A 19775-nucleotide genomic window follows, 5' to 3' on the forward strand; every position below is an offset into this window, starting at 1 on the left:
CAACTTGTAAGGGCGCGCACTTGTGAGGTGCATTTACCAACTCTGGTGACGTGTCATGTCTGGTGTGATGCCCATGGACATCCATGAGAAAAAATCAATTTTTGATTTGTAGTTGATTTCGGAATCCAATGCATTTTGTACAACATATACGAAAAAAGTCCTTTTATCTTGTCGATAATTAATAAAAAATGGATTTAAAATTTAATAAAAGTACACAAAATAATGACTGTCAATTTTTTTGCACTCGCATACTCCGCAAAAACGTCTCACTGCCCAATTTACATAGAATTTCATGCATTGGATGAAATTGCAAACATTTTAATAAATGTAGACTACTTAAATGTATAATACTTATTATGTTGTTCCATGCAGACTTCCATTTTTTGATAAATATATTGCAATATATATTTTTATAGAATACGCTGTGTGTCATACATCTCGTTTCGAAGAGGAAATGAAGTGTGTAGCACACGTATCTCGGCTCACGCATACATTCAAACCTATCAAATATTTTTATTCTATAAAAATATATATTGCAATATATTTATCAAAAATGAAAGTCTGTTCTCCAGACATCGGATATTTTTCATAAAAAAAATTCAAATACGCAAAAACGATTTATCGATTCTACAACGTTGGTGCCGATAATTATTTACTTATTTCTAGTTAAATGAATTTTTTCCGCGAGAATCCCCTTCAACTGGAACGGATCAAACGATAGACTTCAAATCAATTTAAAATCAATCAAATAAATGAGAAAAAAAGCATCGCTTCTATTTGCTACGAATGAATGATTGAAAAGCATATTAAATGAAATGGGACGACTACCGGTCTTATATTTAAGGTGAATTAAGGAATGTTCACAAAAATACAAAATCTATATAAAATGAAATTCTTTTCATCGGTACCCATTCATGTCAAAGTAATGAAAAATAACATAAAAAAGAACAATCTTCAAAATGTTAGAGTGCCTTGGAATCACGTTGAAATGATAATACAAGAATGAATATATTTTGTCAATTTTCAATCAAACTCTCGCTGATTACATAAACTTCATTTGTAATTTGGCGACCAACATTTGTGGAAATTAAATAGAAGATCATGAACTTTGTAACGATGCGTCAAAACAACCAGAGAGCTTACAGAAAAATCCACGCTGGATGGTAGGGTCAACACGTAGTTTGCCCGCAAAGATAATGAATTCAATTCATTCCGAACAAAAGTTTCGTTTGTAGGAAAACTGTCGTAGCACACGTATCTAGGCTCACGCATACATTCAAAGCTATCAAATATTTTTATTCTATAGAAATATTTATTGCAATATATTTAGTAGAAAATGAAAGTCTGCTTGAGAAAGCAATGTGAACAATTTTCTGTTAACAATGTAACCTGAATGCGGCGTGTTCACTGAGATCGAGAGACAAAATGAGTTATTCATCTTGTAATTCCTACAAAATATTTTTGGGGCAATGGTACTTTGATATATTGTAATACCTTTCGATTTCGCATTAAAATCAGACAATATATTTAGCTGCCGTCATCTGGATATTCGGGCTCATCTGGATGCCGTCAGCAGATGATGCGAAGTGAAAACAATAGAAGTGATTATTATAGTAATACCAGTATATAACAAGCTTATATACCTATAACAATCACTTCTATTCTTTTCACTTTGTATCATCTGCTGACGATATCCAGATGAGCTGTAATATCCAGATGACGACAGCTAAATATATTGTCTGATTAAAATAAATAGCTGACAATTATTCAAAAACAGATCACAATTCCAAAGAGAATGCCTTTTTCATGAAATACTTTCTTCGTTTTTTTTCTTCTTTGATAAACCACAAATGTAATAATAATGTAAAATGTTAAAAACACACTTATATTGCGTTGCCTCTTGGGCATTATCAAAATGAGATTTTCATTTTTTTTCCAAAAATGATAGAGGCAACGCAATATAAAAATTGTTTGTGTATTTGATTACAAGCGAAACTGAAAATTTATATCAGATCATTTTCAGATCTGATGTGCAGTATTGCGCCAAAGTGAGAACTTCCAAAGAAGTGTTTTTTTACTTATTTTAATATCAATAAGTTTTTTGCAATTCAAAACCAAATACGGCACTACAAATCGACAAATGTTTATGAAATAAATGAAATTTTTCATAATAAAAATAGACATCTACAACTAGATAATATTTTTCGAGATGTCTAATAATTTATTAGTAATAAATATAAAAGTAATGTTACCTGCCCAAGCCGTCTTGACCGACTGAATTTATATAGTCATAAGACCCGAACTTTTTACATTTACATATAAAGTTTTTCGCCACTTCTTTTAGAAAGTAAATTTTTTACCTTGTACTATTACATATAGCATTTTGACCTACATCGTCTTGCGCTTGCATAACATTTAAAATGCATATAAATTTTCAATACGACCTCAATTCAAAACTTTACAAAGTAGCAGCAAACAACATTAAGAAAGAGATAATTATACATTCGAAGGTTAAAATTAAACATTGAATAGAAAACCATTGGAATTAAACTTCGTGCGGAGAAGTAAAATGACGACATGAGAATATGTTTTTGTTAGGCCATTATCCAGCTATTAGCTACTGTCATATTCCATCAATAAGTATATACGGCTCAGATAGTTATTTAGTGCAAACCTTAAACTTATTCGGATATAAATAAGCCCATTTTGTTGGAAATGGAAATCAGTATTAAACATGTATCGTACAAAAGCTGTGCTAGTATTATTTCTGATTGTTGGCACCTTGCTTCAACTTGAAGCACAAAGATGCACTAACAAGTGTCAAAATGGTTTCTGCATTTCAAAGTGTGTGGTTCATAGTGAAACACACAGAAATGGAAAAATAAGCGAATACCATTCCACGGAGACTCAAAAAGTGTTTACCGGATGCTGCAAGAATAGGGATTGCAGACGTAAAAACACAGAAAGTGTATACAGTCGGACTACCGAGTGAACTTCAAATAACAAAAAAAAAGAAAGTAAAAAAAGTCTATCAATTTAAAAAAACATGAAAAATTGTACTAATTTATCAAAATGGTTACAAATAAAAAAAATGATTTTTGTTAAAAACAAATTTATTGATTACATTATTACAGAGCAGTATAAATACTGAATAAATATCGCCTGATAATTTCAAGCGCTAATTTCAGATGCTGAGCGCGTTAGCGGTAACGCAGCGTCACTGTCACTGTATATTGGAACTCTGTTTGACGTTTCATATTAAATTTTCACATTTAGGTTTTGTTCTCTTTTATTTCATATATAATTAAAAAATATTGTGATTTTTTTTATTTTAAGTGTTTATTTATTCAATCGGACAAAATAAGATGAGTAGCATGAAATCATATCCAAAGGTTTAAAATGTAATGTGGTATTAATAACTTATTTTATCAGCAAAAGCATAAAGAAAATAAGGTAGCGAAATAAAATGCAAGCCTAATGAATTAAATGAATTTTCGTCAGATATTCGAGAGCTAAATTGCAAAAAAATATCTTATTTTGTTTTTTTACAGCGTTGGAAAAATTGTGATGTATTTTTGAACGCATGCACAAAAACGTAGTTTTATTTTTATTACGAGCAAGAAATATGGCCTTGATTCGGAATCTCGCAACAAACATACAAAATTTCGACAGCAACTACTAAATCTATGTGCAACAGTTGGTATTATTATTGTTGACATATATTATTTGCACTCACTCTTTCGGTCTGCGATATTTCGAGATTATTAGACCATTCGGTTAGAGACGTGGTCTGGTCAGACGTTGAAAATGAAATCTTCAAAGAAAGGTGAAAAACAAGTTATCGCAATCACCAAATTCTTCCAAAGGAAAGATATATTAGGAAGTAGAGAAGATTTTATTTCCGAAAGTATAAAAAAACATACAGAAAAAATCAAAAGCGAAAAGAGTGTTGCGCCAACGAACCCTGGACCTTGTTGTATTGCAAACACGGAATTAAAAACAGTGAACGAAAAAGAAAAAAATGTTGAAGCTTGCTGCAATGCAAAAATCGAACTAAAAAAAGCAAAGCAGCTGATAAAAAAACTGACAGAAATTCATTTGAAAAAAGATTTAGAAATAGAAGAATTGAAAAAGAAGTTAAAGAAAACAAATTTTGATTCGACACAAACATCTACGGAACAATTAGATACACACAAGCACCTGTTTAATTCAGACGAATTAAGAAAAATCCGTTCAATAAAATCAGGGAGTGAACATGATTCAAATTTTGTGCTAAATGTTGTGCAATTATTGTACAAAGGAACGGAAGAAAAGCTGACAAATCGATCTGTGTGTAGCCGAAAACATAAAGGCATAAAAAAAAAGGATTAACACCAGAAAAAAAAGAAATAGTAAAAAAAATGTTCGAAGAAAGAACGCACAACGAATTAAATCAAAAAGAAAGGATGTCATCGATGAACCGTTATTTAAAATCAGCAATATTCAATATTTCAAGACGATCAATTCACAATATTAAAAAGTATGTATTTTTTTCATCTATCATAGCCTCAGTTTTAAGAAAACAATTTATTTTTTTCATTCTTAGTGGAGAGACAAATGAGCCGGAAAAACATAATACAGAACATCACGAAAATTTACATCATCAAAGACACCAATACGTCAACATGTATCACCACAATCATGCGTATGACCAAAATCAACAATACACAAACATGTATCGACATAATCAAGCAAATGAACAAAATCAAATGTATACGCAGAACCAAGCATATAACAATCAAATCGGCTATCAACCACATCAAAATTATTATTACCAAGATCAACAACATCAGTTTAATCAACAATGCTTTCAAAATCCGTTTCACTATTGACGTTCAAATGTATCATTTACTCTATATAAAAAAATAAAGACAAAAACGAAAAATCAAAGTAGGCTTTCGAAAAAGGTTTCTAGTGATTTGTGGTAAACACTCTTCAATTCGCAGAATTGTTTTCTCTTGTCACTCTTTATCGTTCTTTCTCTGTCTCTCTACTTGACTCTCAGTATTAAATGTTCTTCTATATGCATTGTATTTCCAATCATATTTGCATCAACATTGCCATGAATACCGTATCAAATTCATAAGGTAAAAGAACAAACAAGAAATCGATTCTATAACTAACCTTTCATTCGACCGAAAAGAAAGTAGTACGAAGAAATCACATTCAATTAATATTGACTTCATATGCTCACATTTTGTGCTTAGGTTTTAAACCACTTTCATTTTCGTTTTAATAAAAAAAGAATACAAAAAACCATGAATATGAAAATTAAATCAATCACAAAGAAGTTTTTATTGATTTTTCTTCATTTGAGTTGTTGTGCGCAAAAGTACATGGCAAAGCTTTTAGATTTTTGTTTAAATTGATTTTGAAAAAAAAAAATCGTTGAACTTTATTATTTATTTATTCCATGACTTATTTGTTTGATGAGCCCTTTGGTTCGCTCTTCAATGGTTTTGTATCCAACGATTCGTCGACTGCATCATGCTTGACATCGTGATTTGCCGCCATTGCACCAACAACAACATTCAACGGTTTTTCGTCTGCAATTGCAATGCCTGCTTTACTTTCCTTGACATCATCATCAATAGCACGTTTGCCGACACCACCCAAATCCATCAAATTCATTCCAGCACACAATCCATTCAAGCTGTCAACGTTTATTTCGCCGACGAAAATCACCGAATCACTGTCACCTTTTGAATAAAAAAAAATTAATATTCTTTCCCATAAGTGAATGTAAATTAAAATTAAAAATTACCATCGTTTGAATCAACGCAAATGTGCGAAATATCCAAATTTGCATTGGCCGTGGCGTTTTCTTGTGCATTCACTATGAAACATGAAACCATTTTTAATCATTACAAAAATACAATCAAACTCAAATAAAAATAAAATGTCTTACATCCGTAAGATGAACTTTTCCGCACCGTGATCCACACCATGCATTTATTACAAATATTTTACTCAAAGAATTCACGAGAAAACTGAACCTTACATTAGTTTTAAGATACAAATAATTTTCGAAGCACTTTTCATACAAAAACTACTAAAAATGAGAATTTTTGTATCGCAGCCATGCCTATATGATATCGTAATCATGTGAAAATTTGCAGTAGGTTATTTTTTCACAAAAGGCTAACATTCCGAAAGTTTGAAGAAATTTCAATGCATATTAAGGGTACTTCCCATACAACATTTCGTTTTTGAGCGAAAAATCCAAAATTTTGTTCGGGTGGTACCCCTAATATGCGTTGAAATGTTTTCAAACTCTCGAAACGGTATTTTTGTATGATAAAAATAACCTGTGCAAAGTTTCAGCTCATTACGATATCATACAGGCATGGCTTCCATACAATAAATCCAATTTTTTTGAAATTTTTGTATGAAAAGTGTGTCGAAAGTTATTTGTATCGCAAAACTAACGTCATATTCGGTTTTCTCGTACCAAAAAACACCCCAATACACATTTTTGAATGTTTAAGTATACATTAAATATCACTTTTGGAAGAAAAATTGAATTTTTCTCATGAATGGCCATAGGCATCACACCAGACATGACACTTCACTCTTTCAACCAAAGTGGCTCAAAATCTAATGGTTTCTATTCCTCGGCACCCCCAATCATCCTGTGAAGTCAGATTTTGAATTACTTTTCTTGTTTGAAAGTTATCGTGTTAACAAATTTTTGCGTACAGCGTACCACGCACATACATTCGGACATCGAAAAAACGCTAGATTCGTGTTTCCTGGCTCCTAAAACACCCAGAAAACATGTTTTTTGAGGGTGTTAATTTTTCGACCGATTCCAATACTTTACCTTACACACTAGGTGTGTGCGGAAAAGTAATACACTATAAAAGTCACACTTACAATTGGGCCCCAAAATGATTTCTGCTACGTCAGCATTTGCAAAATTTTCGCCTGTGTTTTCGTCCAAAATTCGTTTATACACATAACGTGTACCACCAATTTCAAGAAATGCCGAGTTTCGAGTAAATCTGAACATTTTAGTCGATAAATTGATTTTTTTAATTTCTTGGAATGAATCAACAAGACAATGAAATCAACAAGACAATGGCTATTCGATTCGAATTTTTATATGAGACCGTACTGTTGAAAAAGTACAAAACTATGAAGAGAAACGATATTAAAATATTCACTACTGTTCTGATCAAGCTCAAGGCGGGAAATGAACGAAATCTCGAAACTGTAAATACAAAGAAGCTGGGACAAGGAAATGTAACATACTTGCAAATATGCGTATACGAGCGGTTGTTTGGTACACACTTGTGCTTATTACCAATACAAACACCATTTGTCGTTACAACGATACACATATTTGCAAGTGTTTTACATTTCTTTCTTCTCTTTCATTTTCAGCTTCTTTCTCTTACAGTATCGAGATTCGGTTCATTTCCCGCCATGAGCTTGATTAGAACAGTGCTAAATACTTTAATATCGTTTCTCTTCATAGTTTTTACAGTATCGGCATCCTTGGAGAAATTCGAACCGCGTTATTGGTTAATCAATATCAATAAAAATATCGTGAAGGAAAAAAATGGATTCAAATTGTGAGTATAATTTTATTAATGTGTTTTTTATTTGAATTTGATATTATGATTAATAATGGTGTCATATTTCATGACAGCGAATGCACAAGGAAACGCAAAGGCCAATGTAAAATTGGATAAGTCGCACATAAGCATTGATTCATCTGAAGGTAAATTTCAATTTTGATTTACACTAACATACGAATTTGGAAAGTATAGTTTTTTTTTTTATTCGAAAGGTGATTCGGTGATTTTCGTGGACGAAATTGCATTTGACAGCTCAGAAGATTTAACTGCTGTATTGCCGTTGCAAAATGAAAATCGTTATGGTATGGATGGGGAAGATGACGGAAAATGTTATTTGGCAGATGAATCCGACCAAACTGATTCATCATGGTCTATTGGAACATTGCCTGATAGGACTGAAGACCTAAAACTACTTTATGCTGGGGCCAAATCAGTTTTTGTCGAACAATCGAAAATTGTGGCATCAACACCAAACACATCCCCACAGAAAAATACCGAACAAACGAACAATGATGCGGAAAAATGTGCATGTGTTGACGCCGCTGGCGTTTCAAATATCAACGATACAATGCAAATTGGAGAGTAGTTTTGGAGCCAAATCAACAAAAATTCATTTGCAATGTTAAAAATCCGATTTTTTAATTTGTTTTCAATAAATCGTTTCTAAATAATTTGTCATCTCTTTCTTGGGCTAAGAATTTTTTTCTGCAGAATGAATGTGTCCAAAATCTATTGATATTGCATTTGAATGAAAATCTTTTACTGATTTCGAAATTTGCTTGCAATCCAGAGAAGACCAAACGTTGTTGTTTCGATGTTGTGCTCTTTTTTATTTCCTTTGACAAAAGATATAATTTAACCTCACACTAAAATGTGATCATTTTCCTAGTAATTTTCTGAAAATTGCAACTGAAAATCAAACAAGTCGTTTTTCTTACTTGCTATTACAGCACAGTCAACAGTGATGTTACAAAATAAAGTGTAATCCACTATTTTGTTAAAAAAATTAATAAAGTGCTCTTAAATGATATGTCGATTATATTCGCACGATGCGTGTTTTTCATGGGTTGAAATGGTGGCAAATGCACACCCATGTTGTATTCGGATTTATGATTGCAATTTTTTTTTGTTTTGTCTCCGTATATGTTGACATTATATACATACTGTTGTATTTTAATGACGTAATCAGATATGTTTGTTATCGTTGCCAAATTGAGTTGTCGTCTTATTTTTTTCATATTTTCATCGATCGTGTGATGTGTAATGGATTCGAGTTGTCGAAGCAAATACGACAATATGTATGGAGGTCTGTAATTGTCGCATGCTTAGCACTGAACTTGTTTTTTTCTTCAGCAAATTCAGTGTTTGCCATGTGAGTTTTTTTTTTCATTAACACTTACTGCACGGAATTTTATAAATTTACAGAGAGAACATTTCCTTAGAGTTTTTTTTCCTCTAAGATTTGTTGTTGATTTAGAGGGGTTTTCGTCTGTTTTTTTGTTGTTAACAACAACAGAAAATGCTCAATTTTGACTTATTTGATAAGAGTACAAGAGCCGATCGACAATGTTGAAAGATCGAGTAACGATGAAAAGTCACAACAAAAAAAGGGTATAATCAACAATTCTGAGAGAAGTGCCCTTCTCTTGAGCATGTTCTCGTAAGCGTTGTTCGCATCATTGTTTGAATCATCAAAACAAATATTGTTACGCGGCTGGTGTATTAGTGCGCCTCTTTTTGTCTGCTGTGGTTGTAATGTGGTTCGTTTGGATTCAGTGGCCTCACCCGTTGTGTTCTCGTTAATCAGATATGTTTGTTATTATCACCAAATTGAGTTGTCGTCTTGTTTTTTTTATATTTTCATCGATCGTGTGATGTGTGATGGATTCGGGTTGTCAAAGCAAATGCAACAATAACGAAAACATGGTAATTTAGCTGCACGCTGTGAACAACACAAAAAATTAATGTCGGAACCAAAGCAACAACGACACCATTTGTATGCGAAAATATGTTCTATATATTCTGTTTTGTCGCATTTTCTTTGTGTTTCTGATTCGTTTTCTCAATGGATTTGTCATCGGCAACCGTTGCAGCCAATTAATACATGTTCAATCGATGTAAATAACAACAAAGAAATTGTTGTCGTAGGTTGAGACAACTCAAACGAGCAAACTCAGACACCAAATGCTCTCCCTCTCTCAATCAAAACAATATTCTGCAAAAAGTTGCGTCAAAACTTTTGCAGCCAAGAAGAAAATAAAACGATAATGCAAAATTAATTGTGTAATAATTGAATGGGGTAGAATAAAAACTACTTCTCGAAAAATTGCTATTTTAAAACGAAACCTAAAAAAAAATTCAATAAAAAGTGAATCAATTTTTTTTTGTCCAATTGAAGTGAATCAAGAAAATTTTGTTCAATAAAAGTGAACCAAAAAAAAAATTTCACTCGGTTTTTTCAGTGTAAAATACACTAAAATGAATTTTTTTTTTGGGTTCACTTTTATTGAACAATATTTTTTTGGTTCACTTCAATTGAACGAAAAAAAATTGATTCACTTTTCATTGAAAGTTTTTTTTAGGTTTCGTGTTTAAACATTTTTCGAGAAGTAGTTTTTATTCTACCCCATTCAATTGTTAGATGATTCAATTTATATGAAGAAGAAAAAAATCGAGAAAATGCCTGTAAAGTTGAAAAAAACTTACATCTAACGTGCGAATTCATATTGAAAAGCTAGTACTATCAAGCATAACGCATGCATTGTTGTACACTTGCGTTTGTATTACATGTGTTGATTCGTCGTTAAAAATTTCCAAGTTGAATAGCGAACGTTAGCTTTGATCTGTCACATATACTTGAGATAAGGTGAATGGACTAAACGAAGTTTCAATTTCATTCAAAATTCTTTGCATATGGCATGTGCTATTTCGATCATTTTAATAAGGTCTTAATAAATTTGAATTTTTTGCGTTCAAAATAAAGAATGGTGTTATCAACCCAAGTAATTTTCAAGTTGATTTCAGAAAACCAATAGAATGTATATACACAGATTTGTTTTTAAACATCCAGCCAATCATCATAACAGTGCATTTGTGCAATAATCCTTCTATTTTGTTCTGTACGTGACAATTAAATCCAATTTGGAAAAACATCAAATGCATTCGAGCAAAAAGGTGAGACTTCCTTAAATTGTAATACTTCTTTAAACGATTTGCTGCAAACTATTTCGATCCATATTGTTTATGATATTTTTTTTTATTATCAATCACATCAAATGTTATTCTATCTCTTCCATTAGGGCTGTGTGGCACTCTCAAGTAGTGGCACTCTCACTTAGATTTTATGTTTAATGGTTCTTGTACTTTTGGTTACACCCAAAGGTATAACATTTTATTCGCAACAATTTTCCCCTCACATATATGACTATTAATTTTTTGTGCCACTATTAAAATTATTTCAATTAGGAATTACTTCAATGAAACTGGCCTCCTAATATGTGAACCATTCTACAACAAACCATCATATGGAATACTAGCCACTTGCTCATTGTATTTTCCAACCACAATGATCTATTGAATTTTTTGATCGAAGGGAAAAAGACCAAAACTTATAAATCTAATCGCTTGCAGATCAATTAATGATTTGGAATAATCAAAATGAAAAAGAAATTTGTCTGCTATTCATCGTTGCAAAAAAGACCATATGCCCATGTCACGTATCATTAGGTTTTATTTATGAAACTGCAACGTTGTGTTTGAGTTGTCAATGAAATCAACCGGTTGTTGTTGCACGAAAATAGACAAATAATCGGTGGATATATTTCTAGTATTGAAGTCTTAAATTCAAAATTGATTGTCAATATGATAGATTCACTATATGACTAAGCTAAGCTGATTTTTAAGAGATTGTAGTATTTATTTCGTTCATCGTAGTCTTAAGGTGTACTGGTGTACATTTTCTAAATTAGATCTCAATTTTCAATTACAAAATTATAGTTAGAATTGAATCGAATGTAATTTAGTAGGAGCAATATGGAATTCTACAACTGATTTCGAGAGGTATTTCATTCAAACTCAACATTTATCGCTATTGATTCAATCCATAAGATCCGTCATATTATAGCATTCGTAAACTACACAAGTAATTATACTAGGGATAGGACAGTATTGGTTGATGAAAATCCATACGAATATTTCTTATGATCGAGTATCAATAGTATTCTGAGAAAGGGCAATTCATGCAACAGATGAGGTGATTTAAGTATACGCCATCAAGCACCATCAACTTTGTGTGCATGGTGTTGATTGCATTGTGCCGGAAATGTTTGCTGTGAATATGTGTTGTTGAACAACCAAGTGATTGCATTCGATTTGATTTGAAGCAGATTTTTGTTCGGTCGTTGTTGTTTCCTTCAGTTTTTTGTTCGTATGAGAAGTAGTATTTATTTATTTTTGCCCAATTTAAAAAATATATAAAAAAATTATAACATATATCATAATTATGTGCCAAATGAAAATGTAAACCAACCCTGTGATTTTCTATCCAATTTCGATTTTGTTAAAAATTATAATCATCGCCAAAAAACACATTTTTAAATTAAAATAGCACAGTTAGAATCATTACTTTCTCTGCTGGAATCGCAAAACGATTGGAAACTTTACACTGAGATAAAGATGAAAAATCAAAAACGTTGGTAGCCATTGGTATTCGATTATAAAAGTGGCCTCTAAAGGCCAAAATCAAATAATATATTCAATCCCCGAAAAATGATAGCAATGAAGTGATATAAGTTATATACAATACTAAATCAAAAAATAATTACTTAAAAAAACAACAAATATTTAAAAAATATCGTATATTTAGTAATCGTCAACGAAAATTGTGCCAAATAAAGTATATTATTGCCAAACAAAAAAAGAGGAATGGCCCTAATCGATAATAAGTAACAGAAAAATACTGAAAATATACCATTTGTTTTCTAATAGCTTTAAAACACCGTTCAGAGACACCTTTCGTTTTAATATTTTCATTTGTTTGGATCACCTTTAATTGTCGTATACAAAAATCTAAAGTAAATTGCATTTATTGAAAAACAATTACTTTACTAATTAATTTATTTTTATTTTATTTTTTAAAAAGATAAAAATAAATTAATTATTAATTTTAATGTTCGTTTCAAAGATGTAGGTAGCAATTAGGGAAGCAATGGTAATGTATCATTGAATCGTCAATGTGAATTATCATCGCCGCAGCATCGTTATGATTTGAGTATGGGTTCAGATAAATTATCTTCACTATCACGATCTGAGGGAAGATACATATCCGATGAATGGACATTCAACGTTAGATTCGCGAGACGGCAACGAATCAACAAAGAGAAAATTGAGACGCAACAGTTTTTTTGCTATCAAATCACTGAATGAAATAAATAAATAAAAACATCGAAATTGTTTTTCTTTTTAGTTATCGCCAAACGAAAGATCATACTTCATGGCAAGAGAAATATTGATGACTGAATGAACCTATAAAAAGGATTTGGACATTTTGAATACATGGTTCTAAAATGAATTGCCACCCGAGAATGTAGAATCTATTAAGCCACTATTCCAGTGTATCAAATCGATGGCTCAGCGTCATGGTGTGTTTTTACGAGATCTTGAATAGAATATTATCGGCTTTAATCTAATTCTGCGGTTTTTTGTAGTTCTCGGATGTACTTTTATACGGTAGCAAATCGCCAGTCACTCAACAATTCAAAATTCTTGGCCATGTTCAATTACGTTTACCGATTACTGAAAATGCAGAACACAACACATTCATCTTTTATGGTGGACAAAAGTCAATAACCTCGAGCGCTGGAACGACTGCTGAAAAAAACATTGTGGTTGGCTAAAAGCATCGACTGAAATCTAATCAAAGCCACACGTTCAACTCAATTGCAGTAAGTATCATATATGTTTAATAAATTTATTCAGTTCAAAAAAAAAATTAAAAGTGTTGCTGACAATGTCTTTGTATTTTCAAATAGGTTCATCTGAACAAGGATTGGAATCATGTGGTGCACTATTATTAAATAAATCTCCGACCGAAACATCAACAGCAGCAGTAATCCAATTCATATGTGTTGGCATCGTGGAGCAACGGTTGGCTTGAAAGATTTCCTCATTTCATTGGAGAGTTTAATTGTGAGTTTTTCCTTCGGTGTCCCAGCTATGGTTGAAAATGTGATGCCATTCAATGTAATTTGTTTGGTAGATTTGAGTTCGATCAAAATTGCTTGATTTGCGAAGTATGCCTGAGGAGACAAAATAGTTTCACGAAAACGTGCAAACATCAACTCTTCCTTCACATTTTGATTGACATCTTTTAGACCGAATTCAAATATTTTCAATGTACAACACCATTAACTCGAAAACCGATCGAACTGTTCAAAACCGGTGTCTGTGGTGAATCCATCGGCTTTTACCAGCAAATGAAATTTCCAACCAGCAGCGTCTAAATGAATTGAACAAATTTGATTTTAGTAAAAGTGTTTTGATTCGAGAGCAAAAAAAAAACAGTGTTTGCTTATATTTTAAATACTCACCGAAACGAGAGACTGGCCGATCGACTTCTAGAATCGCCGGATAACGTTCGATTATTTGTATCATTGACATAATGCATAATTTTTAACGTCACTTCTTTGATTGACGTCTGAATTTCCAGTGAAACAGCTGGCTCTGCGGCAGTTTTAGCATTTAAAAAATTCGTATCATTTTACTGGGCTTGTGGTTGTTGTTGCTGCTGTTTACTTTGTTGACGACCTAACATCGACGATGCAAGTCTGCAAGAAAAAAAATGCCAAAATTTTAATTTTAAATAAATATAAGTGTATAAAAAAGATTTTCAAGTGGATTTTTTAATCGTGTCAAAAACATACCGTCCGTGAGGCGTTCGTTGTTGTCATAGTTTCTTTTAACTTCTCCATCCAAGATATAGTTGCCTGAATGAGCTTCGTACCGAATTATTTGCATACAATTGATTCGATAAAATGCTTGAATTGGGTCCGCCACGTGCGAATGATCCACGTGTTGAAGCACTTGGTGATGTTTGACTGGAATTTAGATGCGATGTTGACCAACGTGAAAAACGTTTTTTGGTAAAACTGCCTGGCACATAGGCGCCGGTATTTTCGTCAGTTTTTGTGGATGTACTGTACTGTTTGAACCAATCGGGATTATATCGTTTAGGGATGATAAATAGCTTGCATTTGCTGCTGAAAATGTTGCATTCGCCGTCGTTTCATCGTGTTCATCGTCGATGGCATTAGATGTTGGTACACTTTGAGCCGCATGAACTTTTCGATGTGTCAATTTTTTCGACGAACGTCGTGATTTTTTTGGAGTTTTATACAATAATTACTCAATTTTCATATCAAATTCACCACAATCAATAGAATTTGAAAACCTTTTACACAATTATTTCCAATGCACTTTGTTTGTCTTATGACTTGATATCGGTTCTTATGACGACTACATCCAAACAATTTAAACACACAAAATGATAATTGCTGAATGCAAACACAAAATTCGACTATGAACTGGGTCAAATGAAAGCCAAAGACATGTTTGCCATATTTTTAATGAATTTATCTCGCTTTTTTTGTACACAAACGGCAAAGTATAGTTCACACATCGATTTTAAATGAAATAAAGGAAATATTGTAGATTAAAAGATTCTTTAATTTACAATTCACATTGCGTCTTAACGCGCACAAAAAATGTCAACAGAGTCACTTTGACAGTTTAGTATTTATCAGCATTTTTTTAGTTCGCATGTATACCAACATTAAAATGATGAAATATTCATTGTCTAGAGAAAATTAAATACACAGAAACAAATACATTTATTATATTTATATAATTTTAATAAATTAAAAAAATGTATTTTCTTTGTTGAAAAATAATTTTCATAATAAAATTGTGTCATTTGACACAAACATTGTTCATTAAATTAAACATGAATATTCGTATGTGTGTATATGTGTATATACGTTTGTGCATGTGTACTTCTCCGCCGCATGTTCCCCTTCATTTCTTTTTATATACATTAAAAGAAGCAAAGGTCTGACGAAAGTGTGAAAGAGTATTGTATACGTTCGCTACACCTTCGTCACACTCTCGCTATACTTTCAATGCAAAATAAGCATTGAGAAATAAAAATGACAATGTAGGTGTGAGCAAAGTGTAGCTAAAGTGTACGGTGGTCTGGCATGTTCACGCGGGAAATTGTAAAAAATCCGGGCGAAATCCAGAATTTCTTCAGCATCCGGGCCGGGCGATTTTTCGTCCGGGTTTTACCTCAGAAATCCGGGCGAGACCGGATTTATCCGGGCGATCTGGCATGCTTATGGTATATGCTTATGGCCGATTGTTCGAACGGGATGCGATTATTTTTTGCGATGCCGAATTGAGGTTTGTGGACATTGAAACACTATCGCAAAACACTCTTTTGGAATTCAAATCATCACAAAACGTTGCAATTTATCCAAATATATTATCTAGGTAGATTCTGAGTCATTCTAATGAAAATAGAGGATGCCTCTAGAACAAAGTTTTCATTTTTGACTCAATATTGACAATTTTCTTTCAACCGGTAAATACCGGTTTTTAAATGAAAAAAACTTAGACGTGCAGACCCCATCACAATAATCAGCATGGCTCAGTAATCAGTGGAAAATTCTGGAGCTGGAAGTAGATCTTGTGGAGTTGGACCTGACCTAAAATGTTCTGGAAGTTGAGCATTCGCGGTTTACAACCCCGGAAATTCCTTATTTTTCAAGTTTTTCCATTAAAAAAGCGAAAAAAATCCATCGGTAAATTTCATTATTTTTTGTATTTCCATACAAAACATATGAGGGTCGAAAACGACCCGATCTGACAAAAAAATTCCCAAAATTAAATTAAACTGCTGTCATAAAAATGAAATAGCTAAAACCAATGTGTCGGTTTTGCCTAGCGTTATGCTCTCCTGTCGATCGCTAGGCGGATATTATCCCAAGCATATTAGGCGAGCATAGCGCTACGCTTCGATGCCGCATCATACGCAAGCGTCGTGTGATGACAATCAACGCAACTTGATTCATAAAATGTTTGCACAAAAACCATTGTGCACAATATACATTACCTTAGCTGTGTTAGGTTTACTTTTAAATTATTAATAACGCATAATATAAATGATGTATAACGAGAATCTACTTGTTAGGATTAGCTATGATCAAATTTTCTTTATTATTTGAATGGAATCGTCCACTAGAACATTTAAATTTATTTTTATAAATTCAGTTAACAGCTACTGTTAAAATCATATTCATTTGTTTTGCTGGATTTCATCACGAATTTTCTGGAATAGTTCGTCACAATGGAAGGATGTGAAGACTTCAAGTCTCTTTGAGCCAACGGTGGCGCCCCGAATTTCAAAGGGGACGTCAATGTAATTTAACAACTCAAATCGAAACTAAACAGCGCGCCAATTTTAAAACTTGGTGTCATTTCCTCCCATTGGTTCGTCAAAACCAATCATTTTTTCTTCGACGTTCTTTACCCGCACACGGAATAAATCTAAAATTATGAATACAATATTAAACCAATTAAATTGATCTCAGCACTCAAATTGCAATTAAAAATCACCTTTAATCAAATCAATCACCGAATCCAGTATTTCGTTATTGCGAATTTTGATCACGCCAATGAATGATACCATCAAAGCTTTAACAAACTTTTTATCGAAGAATGTTGCGTTGCGATGTGGTGGCCCATTCCATTTTAGTAATGCCTTGACAACATCAGCTTGTAAACATGTTTCTTGTGATGCACCGTTGACTTGGACGAGAAAAAAGCGATTCCCATCTGGAACAAATTCCTTAAATGGAATATTTTCACAAAGTAAATCATTTCTTTTGACCCAATACGTATTTGTGTTTGATATTGGCTGTGGAACTGTTTCCGATGAAACGTAAACATCTTCATCACACCGAATGCTTGCGACCATTACGTCTTCTTCTTCTCCTTGATTCAAAATTTCGTCAAGCTCTTGACTATCAATTTCATCCAAATCAATCGTCCTTTCCTGTTTGATTCCATTGGGCAAATCAGCCAAAGGATCTTCTTGATTTTCTACATTGACATTTTCTATCGATTGCTCATCATTTGCGCCATTATTTTCTTCACGCGATTCACTTTCAATAGAATTTTCTTGAATTTCAAATGGTGTGCTCGAAACACTACTTTTTTCAGAAAGTGCATCCAATTGAACATTTGCGATTGATATATCGGGTGAATTTGTTTCACTTCTTGAAACATGTTGATTGCTCGTTGAATTGGCGTCCAAAGGACATTCATCAGTCAATGAATTATCACCAAATTCACTTTCATATGAGTCATGCTCAATTTCAGAATGTGGATTTTCGGTGGCAGTTGAGAAAGAGTCATTCGTTTCGTTTTGAGATTCATCATCACTTTGATTATCGCTTCCTTCGGTCGGTTGTTCCACATTCGGGGATGGCAATTCAAAAAGACGAGCCGGGTTATAAATCGGTGGTATTGCTTGTTGTCTTTTTCGTGCAATAAAGGCCTCTGCCACATTGTATTCGTCTGAAAAAATCGAAGTTCTAAATATAAACACTGCTGACTGTCAGCAATTTTTGTATGGCGGTGTTACATTTCAATAAACTCTCAGGAGAAGTCTCACATTCATTCTCGGACATTCATTTGTATTTAAGTTGATTCCACGCCGAAGGAATTCTCCGAACGCAAAGGAACAGTGCAACATAATGGACAAGAAGAACCATAACTATAGCAGCAGCAGAACCAATGAAGAGACACCGAGACGTGAATAGATCGTAAGAGTGCTTAAAGCTGTTCATAGATAAAGAACGAAATATTGTACAAACCAGTGACCGGTTCGCGCATATTTCTATGCCTGATAGCTATGCTAAGCATAGCGGAGACGCAAGCCGCAACGCACCCGTCGCTATTCGATTCGAGCTATATTGTATGCGCACGGTCGTCTGCATAAACGAACATGTGCATTGTTCATATAGAGTGAACGACGATGCGTCGGTTGCGTTTGCGGCTATGCTTGGCATATTTATGCTACCTAGCGTATTTAGGCAAACATAGAAATATGCGCGAACCGGTCACTGGTACAAACGATATTAGATACATATTCATGAGTGTTCTTGAATGCCGCTCTTGCAAGCAAAATGCCAAGCATGTCTGCGGATTGCCATCGTACGTCGTGTGGCCCAACCAATCGATAATCGATTCCATTTATTATTATTTTTCGAGTCTATTCGTATATTTCTTTTTGTCGTTGTTCTACTTTCTACACCATTCGGTAATCTTCAATTTTCTCTCGTTCGATTTTCAGTTTGAAGCACAATGATTTTGTCTATGTGAAACGAAAATAACTTACGATGTGTTAATACGAACGATGGAAACGGTGAGCAGCGACTCGATAATTAGTTCAACGCATGGCGATGTTCTGAAAGATCTACACGATAAATTGATGGAACGAAGACAAGTGTTCTTGGAACGTTCGACTGAACTGTCCCGCAAACAGGCGTGGTATCGTTCTGTGGCGTTGGGTAAATTTTGGCGAAATTTGTTGTGTTGGATGTTGAACGCCGTTGTACGTACATTATAAGGCATGGGGTCAATCACGAAATTCTAGTGTATCTAGTTTTTAATAAGATTTCACTAGAAAACTAGAAAATTCTAGTGCGTGAAGTTGGCTCTCAGTAGTTTTTCATATAAATTATATGGCCTTTGGTGTGAAGTTGGCTTCGTTTGTGACGTCATTATTCGCACTAGATTTACTAGTTTTTCTAGTATTTACTAGCGTGATTCGCCCCATGTTATAAGGAGCATCTGCAGAGGGTGATTTATTCGCATTCGTAACAGAATTCTATCTAAATATCCTACCCATCCTATTGGATACAATTATGGACTTTAGTTTTCATGACTTGAACCTACAAAATGACTTATCACGTACTATTATATCGTAACCTTATCACTGCATGCAATGTAAACGATTTTCAATAACGTCAAAAACTAAAATGTAAATTTCGATTTCAGATTGCTCCTCGGTTATAATGTCGGCGGCTGAATTTT

At 33.2% G+C, this 19775-nt stretch overlaps 2 protein-coding genes and 2 long non-coding RNA genes across 5 annotated transcripts in view; all 4 read left to right on the forward strand.

Annotated features, from left to right (window-relative positions):
- Positions 1 to 3155, forward strand: part of LOC116350930 (E3 ubiquitin-protein ligase RNF123) — a 17187-nt gene extending 14032 nt beyond the window's left edge. Inside the window, exon 10 of the mRNA XM_031782939.1 lies at positions 3135 to 3155. Within this exon, the coding sequence (XP_031638799.1) occupies positions 3135 to 3155 (21 nt within the window). The remainder of the gene's footprint in view (positions 1 to 3134) is intronic.
- Positions 3156 to 3353: 198 nt separating this feature from the next.
- On the forward strand, positions 3354 to 4886 carry LOC116350870. Its single transcript, XR_004202057.1, has 3 exons — positions 3354 to 3453; positions 3552 to 4519; positions 4586 to 4886. It is a non-coding gene; the product is annotated as an uncharacterized LOC116350870 (long non-coding RNA).
- Positions 4887 to 7516: 2630 nt separating this feature from the next.
- Positions 7517 to 8213, forward strand: LOC116350908. Of its 2 annotated transcripts, XM_031782905.1 has the most exons (3): positions 7517 to 7616; positions 7694 to 7765; positions 7835 to 8213. In XM_031782905.1, exons 1-3 carry the CDS (start codon positions 7604 to 7606, stop codon positions 8206 to 8208), a joined length of 459 nt encoding a protein of 152 aa, XP_031638765.1. In that variant the 5' UTR covers positions 7517 to 7603; the 3' UTR covers positions 8209 to 8213. The 2 variants fall into 2 exon arrangements, with proteins under 2 accessions (XP_031638765.1, XP_031638764.1); XM_031782904.1 differs by having other exon boundaries at positions 7614 to 7765.
- Positions 8214 to 12783: 4570 nt separating this feature from the next.
- Positions 12784 to 19291, forward strand: LOC116350760. The gene is made up of 4 exons (XR_004202051.1): positions 12784 to 13261; positions 13328 to 13564; positions 13652 to 13808; positions 19033 to 19291. It is a non-coding gene; the product is annotated as an uncharacterized LOC116350760 (long non-coding RNA).
- The last annotated feature ends 484 nt before the right edge of the window (positions 19292 to 19775 follow it).

This window comes from Contarinia nasturtii, unplaced genomic scaffold (assembly GCF_009176525.2).
Source record: "Contarinia nasturtii isolate CC-2019 unplaced genomic scaffold, AAFC_CNas_1.1 Cnas_scaffold_4311, whole genome shotgun sequence".
Lineage (NCBI taxonomy): Eukaryota > Metazoa > Arthropoda > Insecta > Diptera > Cecidomyiidae > Contarinia > Contarinia nasturtii.